This window comes from Bidens hawaiensis, unplaced genomic scaffold (genome assembly GCF_021521415.1).
Source record: "Bidens hawaiensis isolate Kalapana, Puna unplaced genomic scaffold, B.hawaiensis_p1.1 tig00034580_1, whole genome shotgun sequence".
NCBI lineage: Eukaryota > Viridiplantae > Streptophyta > Magnoliopsida > Asterales > Asteraceae > Bidens > Bidens hawaiensis.
This window is the reverse complement of record NW_027505326.1, coordinates 144,829-163,967: the sequence shown is the minus strand read 5'-3', so window position 1 is coordinate 163,967 and position 19,139 is coordinate 144,829. Positions and strand designations below refer to the sequence as shown.

The 19,139-nt window shown below is 35.4% G+C and overlaps 2 protein-coding genes and 1 pseudogene across 4 annotated transcripts; 1 reads left to right on the top strand and 2 right to left on the bottom strand.

Moving 5' to 3' along the window:
• Window positions 1–211: 211 nt before the first annotated feature.
• Window positions 212–1,356, top strand: LOC143612409 (small ribosomal subunit protein uS2-like). Of its 2 annotated transcripts, none has more exons than XM_077086398.1 (4): window positions 212–482; window positions 567–764; window positions 848–1,058; window positions 1,180–1,356. In XM_077086398.1, the coding sequence occupies exons 1-4, from the start codon at window positions 264–266 to the stop codon at window positions 1,263–1,265; spliced, it is 714 nt and encodes a 237-aa protein (XP_076942513.1). In that variant the 5' UTR covers window positions 212–263; the 3' UTR covers window positions 1,266–1,356. The 2 variants fall into 2 exon arrangements, with proteins under 2 accessions (XP_076942513.1, XP_076942514.1); XM_077086399.1 differs by having other exon boundaries at window positions 848–1,040; window positions 1,192–1,339.
• Window positions 1,357–3,181: 1,825 nt separating this feature from the next.
• LOC143612404 (phosphoinositide phosphatase SAC2-like) lies at window positions 3,182–10,337 on the bottom strand (annotated as a pseudogene). Its single transcript, XR_013149938.1, has 16 exons — window positions 10,212–10,337; window positions 8,476–8,680; window positions 8,226–8,391; window positions 7,691–7,904; window positions 7,504–7,580; window positions 7,219–7,406; window positions 7,046–7,143; window positions 6,846–6,979; window positions 6,650–6,765; window positions 5,191–5,510; window positions 4,608–4,729; window positions 4,413–4,526; window positions 4,126–4,248; window positions 3,899–4,042; window positions 3,598–3,700; window positions 3,182–3,390 (listed from the first exon to the last, which is right to left on the bottom strand). The product of XR_013149938.1 is annotated as a phosphoinositide phosphatase SAC2-like (transcript).
• Window positions 10,338–13,123: 2,786 nt separating this feature from the next.
• LOC143612412 (uncharacterized) lies at window positions 13,124–14,137 on the bottom strand. Its single transcript, XM_077086401.1, has 4 exons — window positions 13,961–14,137; window positions 13,747–13,871; window positions 13,282–13,330; window positions 13,124–13,237 (listed from the first exon to the last, which is right to left on the bottom strand). Exons 1-4 carry the CDS (start codon window positions 14,129–14,131, stop codon window positions 13,214–13,216), a joined length of 369 nt encoding a protein of 122 aa, XP_076942516.1. The 5' UTR covers window positions 14,132–14,137; the 3' UTR covers window positions 13,124–13,213.
• Between the last annotated feature and the right edge of the window lie 5,002 nt (window positions 14,138–19,139).

Here is a 19,139-nt window from a genome sequence, read left to right as displayed (position 1 = left end):
CATTTTGAGCAGTTTTGATCATTGAATTCCATTTTGCACTTGGGTTATTGATATTTACTTCATGTTGTGTTGAAATTTTATCGTTTCAGTATTACAATAGTTGCTTTACTTTTGTTTCTGTTAACATTTTGACTAGTTTTAATCAGTGAATTTTTTCACACTTGTTTTATTGATATATTTGCATCAAATACTGACAATTTTAGCACTTTTATCGCTTAGGAATTTACATTATCAACCTTGGAAAGACCTGGGAGAAGCTGCAAATGGCTGCTAGGGTAATTGTTGCCATTGAGAACCCACAGGACATCATTGTGCAATCTGCTAGACCATATGGTCAGAGAGCCGTGCTCAAGTTTGCCCAGTACACCGGGGCTCATGCCATTGCAGGTCGCCACACTCCTGGTACCTTCACCAATCAGCTTCAAACCTCTTTCAGCGAGCCACGTCTTCTCATATTGACCGACCCACGTACTGATCACCAGGTTTGTATTATTGCTAATCAAGTTCATGCACATGTCTCTGACATCATGATAGATACTTATGAAATTATTATTGTATCTTCACAGCCTATTAAGGAAGCTGCTTTGGGAAACATACCCACCATTGCTTTCTGTGACACTGATTCACCAATGAGATACGTTGACATTGGTATCCCAGCTAACAACAAGGGGAAACACAGCATCGGGTGCTTGTTTTGGCTTCTAGCAAGGATGGTTTTGCAGATGCGAGGTGTGATCAACCAAGGGCATAAGTGGGATGTTATGGTATAAATAAAAAACTTCGGTTTTGTGAATTTTTTATTCATTTGCTTTACCGGAGTTTTATTGAAACCAACTTGTTTTTGCAGGTTGACTTGTTTTTCTACAGGGAACCAGAAGAGGCTAAGGAAGAAGAGGATGAACTGGCTGTTGCCGACTACAAGGATTACGGAGCCGGTGCCATCGGACTTGATGATCAGTGGTCATCCCAGATTCCTGATGCACAATGGTCTGCTGATGTGACACAACCACCAATTGCTGGTGCTCCGGCAGCTGCAGGCGGTTGGGCTGATGCTGATGGTAAGAAAGTAGAAATTTGTATAATGCTTATATTGTTTTGTTACAAATATCTAAATATGTTAGTTTTTGTTTTCTTGTGAATCCAGTATTTGGACTTAAATTTTTATTTTTGTTTTTTCAGCTCCAGTTGCAGCAGGCGATGGATGGGAAGCCGTGGCTGCACCTGTACCGGCCGCTGAAGGTGCTGCTGCTACTGGTTGGAACTGAATTTAATCATGTCAGCTTTATGTTATTTTTGCAATTTTATTTTAAGATCAGAGTACAATGTTTTGAAGAATGAGGATAACTTCATAATTTTAGTTGTTTTTTTGGTACCAGGCAATGTTTTATTGAATCGGATGTTTTAGTTTCTATAAATTTGTGGAACATGCGAATTTTGCCTTGTTTTTTTGCTTCTACTGTTTTTAAGGTTATGGTGGATTTGTTTGGTGATAACATTACAGATTCATTAAAACGTTTTAGCGTGTCGAATGCACTATGTACTTTAACTTGGCGGCTAATAACTATCCGAGTAAACTATGGTTTTCATCTCTTTTGTTTGTCTGAATATGCGGTTTTAGTCCACTATTTTTAAAATCTGTGATTTTCATTCTTGTGGTATCATTTCACTTGAGGGGAAGTTTTGCCCTTTTTCTCCCTAATAAACCCCAACCCTAATTTGCAAGTCCCTTCGCGTGAGGGGTTGAGGTGTATTTGGGAGCCTTTACGTGAGTGGTATGCTGATGGGTTTAACGATAAGACTTAATGGGGTTAGTGGGGTCGGGTTTAATTGCAATTGAAATGAAACCACACGCAATTGCAGATTTAAAACTATTGGATTGAACGACAACCGCAGTTTACTCAAATAGTCCATACACTAGGTTGACAACTGACGTTTTTAATTTACTTTTGTTGTCAAACGACGATCATCATCTAATTGTTGGAAGAATATACTTCTTTGGTTTTGCCTGAGATTGCAACAAAGGTGGGATTGTTATCGGTCAACAAGTCATAGTTTAGATTATTAAAATCTAAAATTTTAGAAAATGAATCTGGTTTTCGACGATAAACATTTTCGAATATAACAGACCAAGGGCATAAACACGTTGGAATCATACGTCTCTCTATTTCTACATCATTGTTTACGGTTTTACTTTCCGTATCGTATAAAGGCCTGATCTTCCTTAAGAGGTGGATCAGCCTCCTTAATATTGCATCTGTTCTTTTTGTGTTTTCTTTGAAGCAACACTACCTCTGTATGGCAGGCCTGTTGAAACCAGTGTTTGAAACCCGGCCCTGCCTGGCCGGTCCGACCGGGATTCGGTCCCTATATCGGCCCGGGTCAGGGTATTTGGGCTGTTTTATAAAAACCCGCTTAAGTTTTGCGGGTGGCGGTCGGTCAGGACCCGGTGATCCGGCGGGTGAACTGGTAAAACCTCTTTTTTTCATTAAATCCAAAACGAAAAGTGCATGCCGAGATTCGAACTTGGGTCATAAGCTTTAATAATTACCCTATGAACAGTGTAAAACATATATAAACATTAAAGTTTATTATTATTATTATTTTTGGTTATTATTATTTTTTATATGTATATGAATTATATATATATATATATAACATATATATTTTAATTATTTATGATGTCATCCGAGCCAAACACTGGTCTGCCCTCCCGGGTCGGTCCGACCTTTGACCCGGTAAGGCGTCGGGGTCGACACCCGGGCCGAGCCTGAAAACATTGGTTGAAACCGTATTTGACATCGAGAACATCCTTGGGGAGCATGGTAGAAGTGAACAAATATATATGAACTTTCTATCGGCACCGACACTAGTCCTAACAGTTCGTTCTGGTCTGGTTTTAAGAACATTGAGTCAAAAGACAATACATAAAAATTCTCAATAGTTTAAAATAATCAATCCTTAATATTCGGGTCCAAAGAGAATATAATAAACCAATTCTGAAAGCTATATACACAACTTAAAGATTCTCAGAACTTGAAACAATTTAAAGAAAACTATTTACAGACATTCAAATTACTCCTTTGTACTTGCACTAGGGCTCTAATCCTTTCATTCATGCTTTTTCGACATTTTTTTCACGGTTAGCATACTTTACTTGTATAGCGGTACGGCTTGTTCTATATCTCTAGTGTTATCATCTTTTGCCATTTATTTCTCCTTTGCAGCCCACAACCTTTGTAGGGGATGACTCAATTCAATGGCCCACGGGTAAGCAAGTCGTTTGTTGTTAGGTTTCGTTGACAAAACTGATCAAGGGAACACAATATCCCCATGGGTCACCCATTCCGCAAATCTATCTGAAAACCCGCCCACAATCGGGCTCCTACCATCCTGCACCCAAGTTAATAATAATAAAAACAAAAGGATATATGGTAATAAAACAGTAAATATAAATCGACAAATAACAATTTGGTGAAATAAGAAAAACCCCGTGAAGGTCACTGGTCCCAGTGGCTAGTACTTAGTAGGGTATTGATGAGGCCCGTGAGTTTGGTAAAAGAAAAAAAAATATAAGAATTCAGTGAAAAGAGAACCAACCTTTAAATTAGTACACATCTCGGAATCACCAGCGACAGTGCAAATTTCATTTACAACATTATCAGATGACTGACCGCCCATCGGGGAGCCTACAACCGTCGACCTGCAGCCAAGAAGTGACGGCAAAGTTAACATAGGGTTTACAAGTGACAAATTATATATAATAGAAAAAACATATGGATAACTAGGGGTGAGCATAACCCGGAACACAACCCACTCTACCCGTTTAACTAAACAGGTTGACCAGCAAGCGACCTGCCAACACGATTGACAACCCTAGATAAAACACATCATGAATTACCTTTCATATGTGTCGTCTTCACATGAATTTCCAGATGATGAAAGCCAATCAATATCAAGAAAATTTGAGTAGTCGAAGGAATCTTTATTGTAAAACATTCGAGCACTGTCGGTGCACTCTTCAGAAGACATTGAGTTTGTATACCTGTACAATTTCTCACATATTTTACAACTTTTTACTACAACTTTTAAATTCACGGTAAAAATTAAGAAAGAAATATATCCGACCTTTGATGAGACGGATCACTTTCAGATTCTTCATTATTTTTAGCAGTTCCAATAGAAGTTCTATCACAGAGAATGTTGTCATCACAAAGCCTGTTGCCAACCGACAATGACCTTTTAATAAGCCTGCATATACATAAAGCATTCGCTTAGTCAGATTTTGTGTGGAAGAAAGATTTTGTATTCCTCTTATCACACTGTCACTTAAAAATGATAAAAGTATCTTCAAATATCTTTATTTATTCATCTATTAATTAATTAATTTTCTTGATGATATCACAAAACAGTACCTAGCTCTTTCGACTGAAAATTTAGAACCTTGGCTACCAACATTGTAATGTTGATCTGAATCCAATTCCCACAGTGCAGGTTTCCCAATTTGTGGCTGATAGTGACCCAGGAACCTGTTTACACATTGACCCAGTTCAAGATTATGCCATTATGGAGAATGCCATGAGTAAATATATGATATTTATTTCACTTACAAATTAATGGCATCTTGCTTTTCAGCATCCATGTATGCATTACTGTAGTAACGTTGTAGCGTTCTAAGGAATTCCTGTGACTGAGTTGCAGCCTTCCATTGACCTCTTCTCTGACAAAATATCTATCTAAAAAAATATAATAAAACATTAAATAACTTAATTACTAATTTATTACGCAGTTTAAAAGTGTAAATTATAATACAAAAGTGATTACAAAAGCATAGTTGTCAATTCAAGAATCATAAACTGTGAATAAGTCAATAAAGTGATAAACCATAGATTTGCTTCAACTTTTTCTGCATATCAAGTTAAATGTCAAAATGATGATGTCGCATGAAGGTAACGTTTGACCATATTGACTTTTTTCTAACATGATGATGATACTTGAAAACCATTTATCTTACGTAAATTACCACAAATCAAGAAAACGAACTTCGATGAAATTTATTTCTGGCATAAAATAAATTGGTTACCCGAAACAGAAATATTACCAAAAAGCTTGCTATAACTTTATGCAATTAGCACTTTTGAGTATGAACATTTTAGTGATGTAAATCAACATTATTATATTATAATGCATTACCTTATTGTGAGCTGCAGAACCACCATACTGTAGTGCTAGAGTGTCACCCATTTTCTCATAAATTCTCATTAAACCATCTGCTAAAGTGGAGTACAGCTCAATATCAGGGGTATCTCTATAACCGATACGATGCAATTGATGACCAAGCGCAACCCAACCATATGCAAATTGAGCAACATTTGTACGATCCAAACAATCTATGCAGTTTGTTCTTAAGACTCCCGCTTGATATTTAGGAGGCTTGAAACTAACGTTGACAGCATCTTTGTTTTTAGCCTGGACACTGTGATGTTCACCATTATCATCCCAGTGACATGACTCTAGGCATTAATGACACTTGCAGATTCAAAAAGAAAATTAAAACAAACTAGGTGGCTGATTGCAGTGCACGCATATAATGTATATATGTGTGAACCCTCGGGTGGGCAAAAGCGAAATTGCACTAATTTTGACGTTATTTTACCAATATCGTGAAAATAACGTTAAAAGTGGCGGAAGGTTAATCAGGCATCATGTGGTGGCGTTGATAGCCGAAAGACAAGGGTACATGCACCAATCGGTCGGTGTCCCGATGGTTGAGTGTTATGTGTCTTATGTCCAAGGCTTGATGCAAAACTACTATCGAGCCGAGGGTCTCACCGGAAGCAGCCTCTCTATCCCTATGGGGTAGAGGTAAGGCTGTCTACATCTTACCCTCCTCAGACCCTACTATAGCTTTGCTATTGGTGGGATATACTGAGTACGATGATGATGATGATGATGAGGTGGCTGATTGCAGTGTTTATTGAATTAGTAAATTAATGTACTACATAAAGATAGTGTATTTATTTATTTCGATTTTGAATTGAGTCTTTACATAAAACAGCAAGATTTTTGAATTGTAATATTGAAACTGAGAGCAAACGTTTTATTTTAAATGAAGTCACAATTCCAGAAAGGAGCATCAACTGTAAACAGTCATTTAGAATATAAAATTTATTAAAGGTTAAAAACTCAATTTTTAAAGCTAGAACTTCAGCCCAATTAAGTTACGTTCCAAAGATTATTAAAGTAATGTAAAAAGATAAGGTGCATTTAAGAAGTAAGCTCGCCTCTAAACACAATAAAGTTATCAATTCTTTTTATCATTTGGCAGTGTGTAAAACACAGGAAATGACAATAGATTTGTCCTTTATTAGTATATGTCATAGCTAAGAGCCAAGTATGCACGTTGATGACTTAGAAAACTTCGTAGACTTATTTACAACAATTTTACTCAATGAAAGTAAAAAACCTTTGATTGTAAAGGTTGAAAAAACATGTAAAAGTCAAAAGCTTGCCAAAAATTTTCAATTAAATAAACGGACTAGAAGAAACATCTAAAAACAGTTAAGTTGAAGTCCAATTAAGTTTTCCGCTAGTACAACAACAAAAACTAGTATCTGCATAGTTAGAGTTTGCATTTGGCTTTACCTCGAACAGTTTAACAGCTCTTGGGACCCTGAATTTGGGATTACTTGACAATAAAAGAAGCCAGTTAGATTCAATGCATAAGTAGCTACTTTCCCCAAAAGTACCAACACATTTGTAGATTTGCTGAAAAATCAAAGATTGAAAAAAAAAAGTCAACACCAGATTAATTCCAGAAAACATAGTAGGCGCAGAGTACAACATACTTTCTAGAATGCTTGCTTAAATCCCAATGAAGAAACTTTAAACGCTTTTCCACAGGCAAATCTTTATTAATCAACTCAATAGCGTGAGCAAATTCCTCACGAAGAAGGGATTCCCGGGGTTTCTTTTCTTTAGTCTGCAAAACCACACAATGATTAGATATTAATAAGAAACACACTGCAGATAACTGAAACATATTTACCTTTATCAGATTCAAAATTATAATAGGATTTCCGTATCTCTTGGTAAGATTCTCAAAGTGAAGTCTGGTGGCCTCATATTTGGGGTCCTTCTTTGACACTACAAGGATAAGCAATGCTTAAACCAAATGAACTAGAAAATTATAATCAAACAATTCATTATATATTGTCTTACATATTATGTCAGGCTTAACATTTATTTTTGAAGTTTCTTGGGACCAAAACAAGGGTATTGAACCCCTGTTCTGAACAACAGAGCTTATTTGCACAGGACATCCTTCAGGTAAATCTTCAAATACAATCTGTTTTGTTTCAACATCATTGGCAACACGGCCCTTCTCATTTACCCCTCGTTTTAAATATCTAAAAACAGTAGATATTAAAATTTATTAGCAAAAAAAGCATCTTATTTTTGCTTCATAAATCAATGGTAATAGTCTCATCAATAGTATCATCAAACCTGGTTCCAGCATAATGGCGAGACCGTCTAGCAATGAGGGTCAACTTGAAATCTTTTTCACCTGTTGAAACTTTGACCTGAATTTTGGTGGGGAAAATTCATATATCATTTAGGCGATTATACTTGGCTTTAAAAGTATGCTAGCATTATATACCATTTTTAATGAAACAATGAATGCTAAATATACCTGTTTGAAGAAGCCATACACTAGTTGCACTGTCCAGAGATTATTCCTCAGCTGATTGTGAATCGTGCTAGTTAAAAACTCATTCCAAACAAACATAGTTTCATTTCCTGTCTTGTGGGGGGATAAATTATTTTGAAAACTATGCATAATACGGTACGAGTAGCTGAAATAGAAGTCCTTTGTAAGATCCACCGAGCATAGGAGCTTTTTATATCTAGTCAACGCAGTCAAAACATCATCTCAAAGTCAACAATTATTATAACCGAATGCATAGAAATATAAATTAAACAAAAAATGCCAACCTGTAATGTAGAAAATACATTCACATTAAAACCCTAACAACAACAGTTTAAATTAACATCACAACAATCATAATGCTAGAGAAGAATCGTAAAAGCAAGAGCTAAATATGTCACATAAATCTGTCATTAACAATCTTATGCATAAGGATGCATACGAATATTGAATAAAAAGTAGTTCTGACTTAATAATACCAAAAGTACATTTTACATTTACACGCAGAATTGACAAAAACCTGTTTTCATTCTTAGAGTAAGCCACACTTGGTTGAACAGTAGAATTGGGAATTGGTAAGACCTCGCTCTTGGTAATTGCATAAATTGCATGACCACATATTACACCAATTTTCCGTCTTTCTGTAATAAGCAGCATATAATAAGGTCCCAAAATCTTTACGAATCCTAAAATCAGAACATCAATAAAACTGTGAGAATAAATTATTGTAGTAAATGCCCATCCTTTTAAAACATCAAAATAGAGCATACCAACAATCCCGTAACAAGTGCAAACTAATCTAAGCCCTCCTGTAGACTTATTTCCATCATGTATACGCTTTAGAAGATCACAATATTCAATTTCAGTGTATGTCGTGGGATCTTCAGTAATATTTAGCTCAGCAGGTTCCGTCCTGTCAATCTTTAACACCCTCCAAACTGATCTATTCTTACTGCTTCCAACCATATAAAAGTTCTGTAAAAGATGCAAAAGATTGCTAATGGTCAACAATGTGCCTACCAATCAGTCATCACACAATAATGTGATCAAGTTTAAACCATAGTTATCAAATGCGCTAGGTGCATAGGCCTCGCCTAGAGCCTAGGCGCAAAAAAAGTGAGGGACTGAAAAAAAAAGTGCACAATGAAATAGTAGGGAACTAGGGCATGTGACAAATTCGAGAGTGTGGTACGACTAAAAATCAAAATTAAATTAAAGAATTTAGAAAGACATTCTTGAAAAAAAAATGGCGTTAAGCTAGATTTAGATTTATTTTCTATTCAAGTTGAACTGACTAACAAATTGATTTGCTATCCAAATGGATGGATCATTGTATAAGCATAAATTTCTTACAAGCACCTTATGATCACTCAAGTGATGTCAATATCTCTGTCTGACACCATGTAAGCAGTGAACCTTAAGGTAGGGCCAATAAAACCTTAATGATTTAAGGTAAATCAAGAATTTTCACTACTATCCCATGCACACTCCCAAGCGCGTGTATCAATAAATAACAGCGCACCAGGTGTTGGGATGTAGGCTTCGGGCCGTTATCGGTCAAGCCAATTAGAAGAAGGATACCGGCGGGTTTGGCCGGCCCTAGCAAGCCCCAGGCCCAGTTGGTTATCTTACTGACTAAGTTACCAAGATATTAACCCTAATTATGTTTCCTATAATCGATAATTGTACTTGTAAACGATTATCACTCAATAAAACTTAAACCTTAGCTGTCGCCCATGGACGTAGGTCACTCCGGACCGAGCCACGCTAAATCTCTTGAGTTCTTTTCCTTTACTATTCTCGGTAAATCAATCACATAAATCTTAATCTCGATTGATCTGCATACATCCTTACATCAACTAATATATACTCAATTACATGTAACCTATTTTCAACAAACTTACAACACAAACCATAACATCATATAAATCAAGCATATGAGAACTCATATTGAAAAGACCTAGGTTTGATTTTTGCTTGAGGAGATTGAAACGACCTAGGTTTGATTTCAGATTATTTACCAGTCTGCAGAAGTTAAAAAAAACAAACAGCCTTCTTATCTTCTTATTACAGACTACTAACCTTTGGTCCACCTCTTCTTCTACAGAGGTCTGTATAGATGTAGTCCGCAGACGACGGACATTTTACCTCTTAAAAAACAAACTGCACATAACCTCTCGTGTTATTTTCGTTTATTGTTCTCGGTTGTTCGTGTGATCTAAACCTAACACCAAGCATACACAAAAACCACAACAATTCAGCAAATATATTCCTACACATATGATGTCATAAAATGAAAACTAATAGCAGCAAAGGTTAATGTTAATCCTAATCTCACACGTCATCGAGAACTCGTTTACACTCACTCAATCCGCATACATCCTAACAGGCTAACATCAACTAATATTAGCTTAATTACACGTAACCTAATTCTAACAAGTCTATAATTCAAAGCATAACATCATATAACATTATAATTAAAGCAATATATATACAGTAATCATACAGAGCGAGTTTCGTAGAGTCTGAATTTCTGCAAATAATCATTGCTAGCTTTCGGAACCTCCGTGATCCAATCCTGCTGATCAATCTCTGACGTCATTGTTCCGTCAGAAACCCTAATTTAGAGCGGAATTAGGCCGTGGTAAACCCTAATTTTGGTACTCTGTGCATATTATTCGCTGAACTAAAAGCTGAAATTAAATTATTATACAAATGATTCAACACTGTATAGATCAGAAAACGAGATAACTATACGGCGACTGTGTGCAGATAATAATAATAATAATAATAATAATAATAATAATAATAATAATAATAATAATAATAATAATAAAATAATGATAACAAAATATGATGAAATAAACAAAAAGGTGTGCTGTTAATCCGTTATATGCTATTGTAATGGTTTAACGGCCTACGCCCATGGGTTTCAAGCGGGCGATCCGATTATCTCGGGTTATGAAAGTTATGGGCCGAATCTACAAACCGAATTTGCGGGATTTGAGGGTGTGGGCCCGGGGTCTGCATTGATCGACTTGGGTCGGTTTTGCTTTAAAATCACAACTGTGACTATAAACAAAATGACAGTTAATGGATAACTACAATTAGTTAACAAGGCCATCTAAAAGTACCGTTAAAAGTTTTTAAACTGAAGGTGAAAATTTTTTTGAGTCTTGTATGAGTTAAGTAATTGGGTTTAAACATTAATATTAAAAAAAATTCTGACCGGGGTCCGTCGACCACTCGACCCTGCCAGTTGGTTATGGCTGTTTTGGTTAATCAATTTTAAATGTTATGGTTGGTCGGTTATGGGTTAGTTAACTCTGAATTTGAACCTAGTTAAGAATAACTTAAAAAAAATATAATTGTACACTATTTTGGTCAGAAAAATTGGACTTGAAATACCTATAATTTTACCACGTAAAAAAATACCTGTAGTTGGTTTGGTTCAGTTCGGTTTTAATGAGTATGGAAACTGATCCACTATTGTTAGTAATTCAAATTAGTTTTCAAATCTTCTTTGAATTGGAATTCAGTTTTAAACTAGTCGTAGTTTTAAATTCTAATAAACCGAAAACTGACTTGTTAAAATACCTTAGTTATGTAGATTATATTACTATAGCCTATTCGTTTTTTAAGGTACAGAGATTCCAAATTCCAATTCCCTTTTTGTTACTATTTCTCAAGGGAAAGGTTAGCCTAACTTCTTCTTAATCATCAACCCCATATAATCATCATATTTTTATCCATCATTAATATAGAAACAGATATTACACTATCAAAAATATTTTTGCTTAAAAATAGATTAAATTGTTACCCTGTAAATTGTGGGTCTTTCGTATTGTGGCTGACCCTGATCATGCTGTTAGGGTACTATAAAATTGAATGTTGAAAAAAAATACATTTAAAAAGTGAAAAGGATATAAAATGCAAGAAGTGAAGGTGATAGTAATGCAAAGCATTTGATCCAACATTAGGACCTGACTCGATGGGTGACCCGTAAAGAGACGGAGTTATTATAGATTTATTTAAAATAAAATTCCCTTAATTTTGGATAGCATTTATTTGTTTTCTTTTTATGTGTAACCGTCTTTATTATTTAAAAATGTTTTGGTCAATAGAAATAAACAGTTTTTGTAAAAAATATAGTTATTGAACCTTTTGGTTCGTCTTTAACTATCGGTTAGATGAAGTCTGTCTTCATTATTTAAGAATGTTTAGGTCCATAGGAATAAACAGTTTTTGTAAAAAACATAGTTCTTGAACCTTTTATTTCGTCTTTAACTTTCGGTTAGATGAAGTCTATGAATTAATCATTTGTTTTTAAGCCATTTGAGTATTACTGTTAAATCGGTATAAGAAAATTGATGGGCTGGTTTGAAAAATAATTGGAAGCATTGCGTAGCCTTGTCTTATGTCATGTGAAGATAAAATAGTATATCTTGTTATCTATAAATACATAGCAATTGCATGAAAAGTAACAAATACCTATTCTAATCGACTCAAGGCAACCAACTTTTTACTCTCATTTATAATCCAATCTATATTAATTTTTTATTACATATATATGATTTAGTTTTTAATTTTTCCTATAAAATTTATTATAAGTAATAAAAATATTTATTTTCTTTAAACAAAATTATTTTTAGATTTTAAAAGAGTAAACATTTAAATTTTATTTTGAAGCCAATAATTTATTTACGATTTATAATGAAAAAAATACAAGAAAGAAAGAAAAACTTACAAACTCATATTAGAAAAATACATATTCTTAATAGTATTCCGTTTATAATAAAATTTTTATACTGAAATGTTAAAAAAACCAAAAAACAAAAGAAAACAAGATTGTGTTTTTAAATATTTGTTTATTTTTGTTTTTTGTAATTGATCAAAATGCAATATACTTTGATGAAAAAGCAATGTTTACATCGAAACAGAAGACAAATAGATAACAAGATGCGTCGCTACGTTTTTTTATTATTGTTTATTGCTCATTGTTCTTTTGTATCTTTCTTATCATAGTTGGAACAATAAAAACACATCTAATTGAATTCACCAATTTGTGCTGATGTGGCTTTTAGGGAAATTGGCAAAAACCGCCCCCTTAAATTGGGGCCAACATTGGTGAAAGTTGTGAGGGAATTCCACTGATACTTTCAGCGTCCAAATCCACTTCTTTTCCAACAAAACTTTATTTTATTAATTACTTTAATAATATAAAACTATTATTTTATTTTGAAAGGGAGATTGATGAATTTGAAATTATTTTCTTGATAAGAGTGAAAGAGAGTGTATGTGGAATGAGGTGTCATGTTACACCCTATTGTCTAATTCTAATGTTTCATTATTCAAATGACACAATGCCCAAACAACTACACACATACATATAAATGTCTTTGGGTTTGTTTTGTCTACAACTATTTACAAGGTTGTTTCATGTCAGATCAATTATTTAACTGCTAAGATGGTTTCTCCCACCATCTCTTCATAAGACATAAATCATAGTTAGTTGACTTTACCACCATCTCTTCATAAGACATAAATTATGGTTAGTTCACTTTACCACCATCTCTAACTTGAAGCAGACTCCTTTCAAGAAGATGAACAATATCTTGTTTTCCTCTGCAAATTTCAAATTCCATCATAAGTTCATATAAAATCATCGGTGACAATTATGACTCGTTTATCGAGAAATTGATATGGTAAAAAGATTTTACTTATGGGTAATTCGGATCTAGTTAAATTATACAACGTGCCAAATTGGTCTTTATAAAACTTACTAACTTTAAAAGAGTCCAAATCAACGAACACCACCCGTTTGCTTATGGGTAAATTCTGGTCTTTTAAAGTTATATGACAAGTCAATTCAGCTTTACTAAAATTATATAACGTGTCAATTTACGTTGACTTAAATCATATGACAGGTTCATTTGGGATCGATTATAAAACTTGTTAACTTAAAAACTAATGTCCAAATCGACAAATACCAATTACCAAGTGTCACATGTAAAAAGATTAATTTTGAAAAGAAAATTTACCTTTGATGACACGAAAATCTTGTAACACCCGGATGTGGGCGAGGCCCTTCATCGTATCCTTCACATGTGATCTCTCCTTGATCATCCAAATAACAAACTATGCCTCTAGATTGATCTTCAAAAACCTGTCCAAGAACAAAGCTTGGCTTGTATAAGTTGTAGTTGGATGGAAGAATAAGATGAAAAAAAGAGGGTACAAGAGAAAAAAACATACCTTTTGTATCTTGATGGGTGATCCGACCCGAATGAGAGATGAAGATGTGTTTTGTGAATCTTGTTTTGCAAGCATTAACACCTTTTTTGATATTGTTGATGATGTTTTCTTGATGGGATTAAGGCTAGGATGAAGTAAGAACAAGGGTGATGAAATGATACTTGTAGCCATAATTTGATGTTGCTTATGAAAATATTTGAAAGAAACTAAGAAAGAATATATTGTGCTTATGCTATATATCAGAAAATAAATAGTCTTCTAATTCATTTGTAGCGGTTTGCCATCATTAGAGTAGGTTTTAAGGATTGGAGGATTCATAGTTGTTTATTAGCCTAAGGTGTATATTAAGCATCTTTACTTTATTGGGGGTGGGGTATGGGAGAGAAGATTTATTCGTATAAAATTACTTCATGCATCATAAGACTTATCGTGTATTGTTATATTAAATGTTTGTAATATTATTTGTTTGTACATTTACGGACCGGTGTTATATTATATGGTCGAAAATATTACTCGTTATAAATATGAGGACCGGGTAAATAAAATGATGGATTCAAGATATTTGTTACACATATTGGCAACGGGTCAGATCAAACAAATATGATTACATTAAATCATACTAAAAATAATTTTTTTAAGCCAAACTAATAAAATTCAAAAAAATATCACACAAAATTACTTAGTGGGGGGCATAGTATCTTTGAATTAACTCGATCCAAGTTACGAATTTAAAGCCTTTTCGTGTATTTCGGTTTTGTTCAACAATCCATCGTTATTTCGAATTTAGTCTAGTTTGAATTCGATCTACCTTCCAAAGATGCCAATATAATAAGAGATTGGAATAATCAAAGCAACCATAGAATTAATTCTATATGCATGAGTGGATGAATAGAAGGATTAATTTTTTTTTTTTATTTTTTGTTGGCATAATTAGCAAATGTAGGTAGTACAAGGGAAATAAGTTGAATTATTGGATGGGAAATAGTATTGGTAATTAAGAATGATGGATGGAGTAGGGTGGCTTATCTTCATAAAGTTGATGTTGATGTTTTTAATTTAAAACAATAGTTTTTTAAATACCATAAAATTAATCTGGTGGCTCTAAATTAATAATCGTTTAATAATATCCACTTGCGAATCACATTCCAATTTCGTAATTAGTTTAGCTTGTGAGACTAAGGGTCAGCATTATGGAGTAATAGAATAGACAAGAGAATGGAATGGATGAGGGAATGGAATGAATAAAGAAATGAAATGGATCATTATCATTCCATTATCTTGTTTGATTACCATCTAGAAAACTAAAAATGAAATGAATAATTAATTAATGTTGTTAATTAGGCAAAAAAAAAAGAGGGAAAAAAATAAATTGGAGGTAAGCGGTGGTGAGCGATGGTGGCGAGAGTGGGAGGCGATTGGTGATGGAGGTTGGCGGTGGCAGGTGGTGTGGCGGTGGTGGTGATTGGCGGTAACGACAGGGGCAGTGGTGGGTATTAGCGGTGGTGGTAGTGGGAGGTGGTGGTTGTGGATGGTTAATGTTGTGGCGGTAGTCGGCGGCGACGGCAGTGGTCAGAGGCGACGACGGTGGTCGACGACGGAGGGGGTGGGCTGGTGGTGGAGGTGGCGTTGGTGGTAGGTGGCGGTGGTGATGGTGATGGTGATCGATGGTAATAGTGGGAGGGTGGTGGAGATGAGTAGGGTGAAAGAGGGGATAGAATGAAAAAAAACAAGGGGGGTGGATGGAATGAATTTAAGGTGTTTTAGAGGGAATGGAATGGACAAGGTAATGAGTGATTCCATTTTTTAGCCAACCAGACGCACATTTTTTCATCCCTTCGTAAAGTCCATTCCATTCCACATTCCATTCCTGCATACCAAACGCTTCCTAAAGTCAAAAAAGAAAAAGTTACTTTTTTCATTCTTTTATCTTGATGTAACATAAATTATATATTTAACTAGTGTTTTACCCGATGCGTTGCGCCAGGCAGGTCTGATAATACGCCGGGTAGGGGATCTTTTTATATAACCGTCCCGTCGCTTTGCAGTGGTGCACGAATATATGGGTTTGGTTGATTAACTATTTAAAACGGCATTTATTCGGTCGTAAAACGCGGACGTTGGTAAAACCCGGGCGTCCTGGGGTGTAAAAACTAAGCGTTACGGCGGCAAGTCGACGCAAATTTGGTCAGTTTCAGTTACGTTCGTTAAAACCTAGGTTTTGATAAAAACCGAGTGCTGTCAGTTCCGGCCTCGAGCGTGCAGCGGTGAATTGACACAAATAGCAGTTTAATTATCAACTTTAAAAAAATCCAAAAAGATGGACCATTAAGGTGTTGCTACTTGGCCCAATAGGGACTTAGAGGCACCAAAACTCCTAAGACCCCTCGCTATGGGGTGCGGAGAAGGGGGCGCGGATGAGGGGGGGGGGGGGCTTGGAACGGCCGACGCAGAAGAGGAAAAGGTGGGCCCTCACACACACACACATACATATAGGGATGGGCAAATTCAGTACTGGTACCGGTTGGTACGGGTACCGTACCGTTACCGGTACCGATTTGGTACCGTCGGTACCAAATCGGTACCAAAATTTTAAGTCTCGGTACCGGTACCGGTATCTCCCGATTTTTTTACCTTTGGTACCGGTACCGAACCGAAGATTTCGGTACTGATGTTCGGTTTATTTGTCCATATTTATGTGTGTTAACTTACCCGTTTACTCGTTTAGTTTAGGAACTATGGTACTTCATACATGTTTATTGTGTTTCAGGTCACAGGTACTTAACGCGCTTGATTTGGACCTGTACGAGCATGGAATGAAGACCGGGGATGTCCAGCACGCTTACCGAGGCACTCATGTGGATTTGCTGACTGAAGTGACCCATTGCATAGCGCGATGGGTGTGGGAGGCAGGGCATCGCGCTACGCGATGCCCTTGATTTAATGATGCTTTTTGGTCCATCGCATAACGCGATGGACTAGAGGAGGGGACCATCGCGCTACGCGATGGTCCGCACATACGGGAAAGTTAGGGTTTGCATGTTATATTCGTTTTGACGACCGTAGACACTATTCTCCACCTTCCAGGCGATTTTCAGAGCAGAAGAGAGAGCCCCCATCACTTCCAATCATCTCTAAGCATCATACATGGCCTACCTCATCATAACCGAGGCCCGAGAGATGCCGATGCGCGGCTAGTTCCTTCGAGTCATACCTGGGATGTAGAGTATTGTATCTTTCAGTTTTTCTCAGGTATTAAGAACGAATTGATTGTAACTATCTTTGATGTTAATCTATAAGTATTGATGTCTAGTATTATTGTGCACAACGTCAGTTTAGGTTTATTTCGATCGGAACGATTAGTGTGCTAGTTGCTATGATAATTGCTTGTAGGATTGTTTTGACTTGTTAATTGCAAGAAAGCATACATTTGCCCTTAGTTGAGTCACACTGGCAGGGACCGTTTGATAACTAGTGCCGTGTGTTAGCGAGCGTGAATGCCTAAGGTTTAACCGGTTAGTCAGTCTGTAGTTGACACAAGATAGTTTATCTGTTAAGTTGCATGAGTTTGTTGTTAGGTTACGTACTTGGATTCTCGGGTGTGATTTGCTTTGTTGATTGATTGAATATTTGATTATTTGTTTAGCTATTATAAAACCAACTTGTTTGCTAGTGTGATCAGCACTTTAATTGAATTACTTCATAATGTTCGGAATCGTTTACACTTTACACTGACCACATACTCCTCGTGGTTCGACACCCTACTTACCCTAGATTTCTTAGGTGATTAGGACCTTGATTTAATTGTTTTTGACTAGATAGCGACAGTCTAGCATCAGGTACCGGTACCGGTTCCAAAAATTGTTGATTTTCTGGATCGGGACCGGTCGGTACCGATACGGTCCCGATCTTATCCCTACATACATATGTATGTATGTATGGGGATTGGGGTAAGGTTAAAATAAAACCCACTTGAGTTGTGAAAACGTTTTTAATTAAAGTTTAAATCTTGTGGTCTATAATTAAAATGAATAAAAAATATAAATATAAATATAATTTTTTCCCTCTCCTGAAAACATATATAAAAATTAGTAAAAAAATATTAAAAAATAACAAAGCAATTTTTTTTAGTTTTCGATGTTTTGTATTAAATGTTACAACATATATTACGTGTGTAAAAAAACAAAAAAAAACGATGTTACATAGGGTTTTCACAACTCAAGTGAGTTTTTATTCTATACTTCCCCTGTATGTGTATGTGTGTGTGTGTATTGGGGCGCCCAAGAGGCTTTAAATCATAGCGGGGCAGACTTCGAAGCCCCGTAATGATGACGTGACAACAACAACACTATGGAGAGGCTTTGATGCTTCCAAAATAGAGAACAACCTAATTATTATATATATTAATAAATATTTCCTCACAAATTAAACAGTACTAATATAATGAATTCTTTTTTAAATGGTACAAGGAATTCTAGTACAAGGTACTTTAATAAGACGTGCCAACTTAAAGGATATTAAACTTGGTTTGACTCGGACTTGACTTGACTTGTTTATATTTCGTTAAAAATAAAAATCAGTTACTCTCATGTATTTTAATTGATTTTTATACATAATCATAATAGTTAATTGCACGGATAATCTATATGGTCTATGATATTACTCCTCTCTTTTCAGATATTAGTAATTTGGTTTGGTGTTTTTCAAACACTAGTAAGTGTAGTACTTATCACTAACAAACGTTAAAAATAATTAAACTCATGAAGTGACCATTTTATTCGTACCCAACTTATTATGGACCTCGTCTATAGCTCCATTACCATATCCGTCGACTCTCTTTTCGTTGTTTCTTTCCTAATCCAAAGTGTCATACGAACCCTCCCTTATGTGCTTCAAGAAATATAACTAGCACAAAGAGTTAATACAAGTTGGAATATCTATCTTCTTGTTTTCACCTTTTAGTTCTCCAACTTCTCATGGAGGAAAATTTTTCTTTATATTAAGAAATTGCACTCTTACAGGTTAAGCAACATCAACAGCCACTGCATTAGATTGGTAAGAATAACTTTTAGAGCTCTTGTTTGGAAAAGTATTGGACGGCTGTTATAGTTCAAATATCTACCAATTCTAATAAAGTAAAATAAATGTGGACACTTGTCATGTTTTGGTTAATTATTACAAT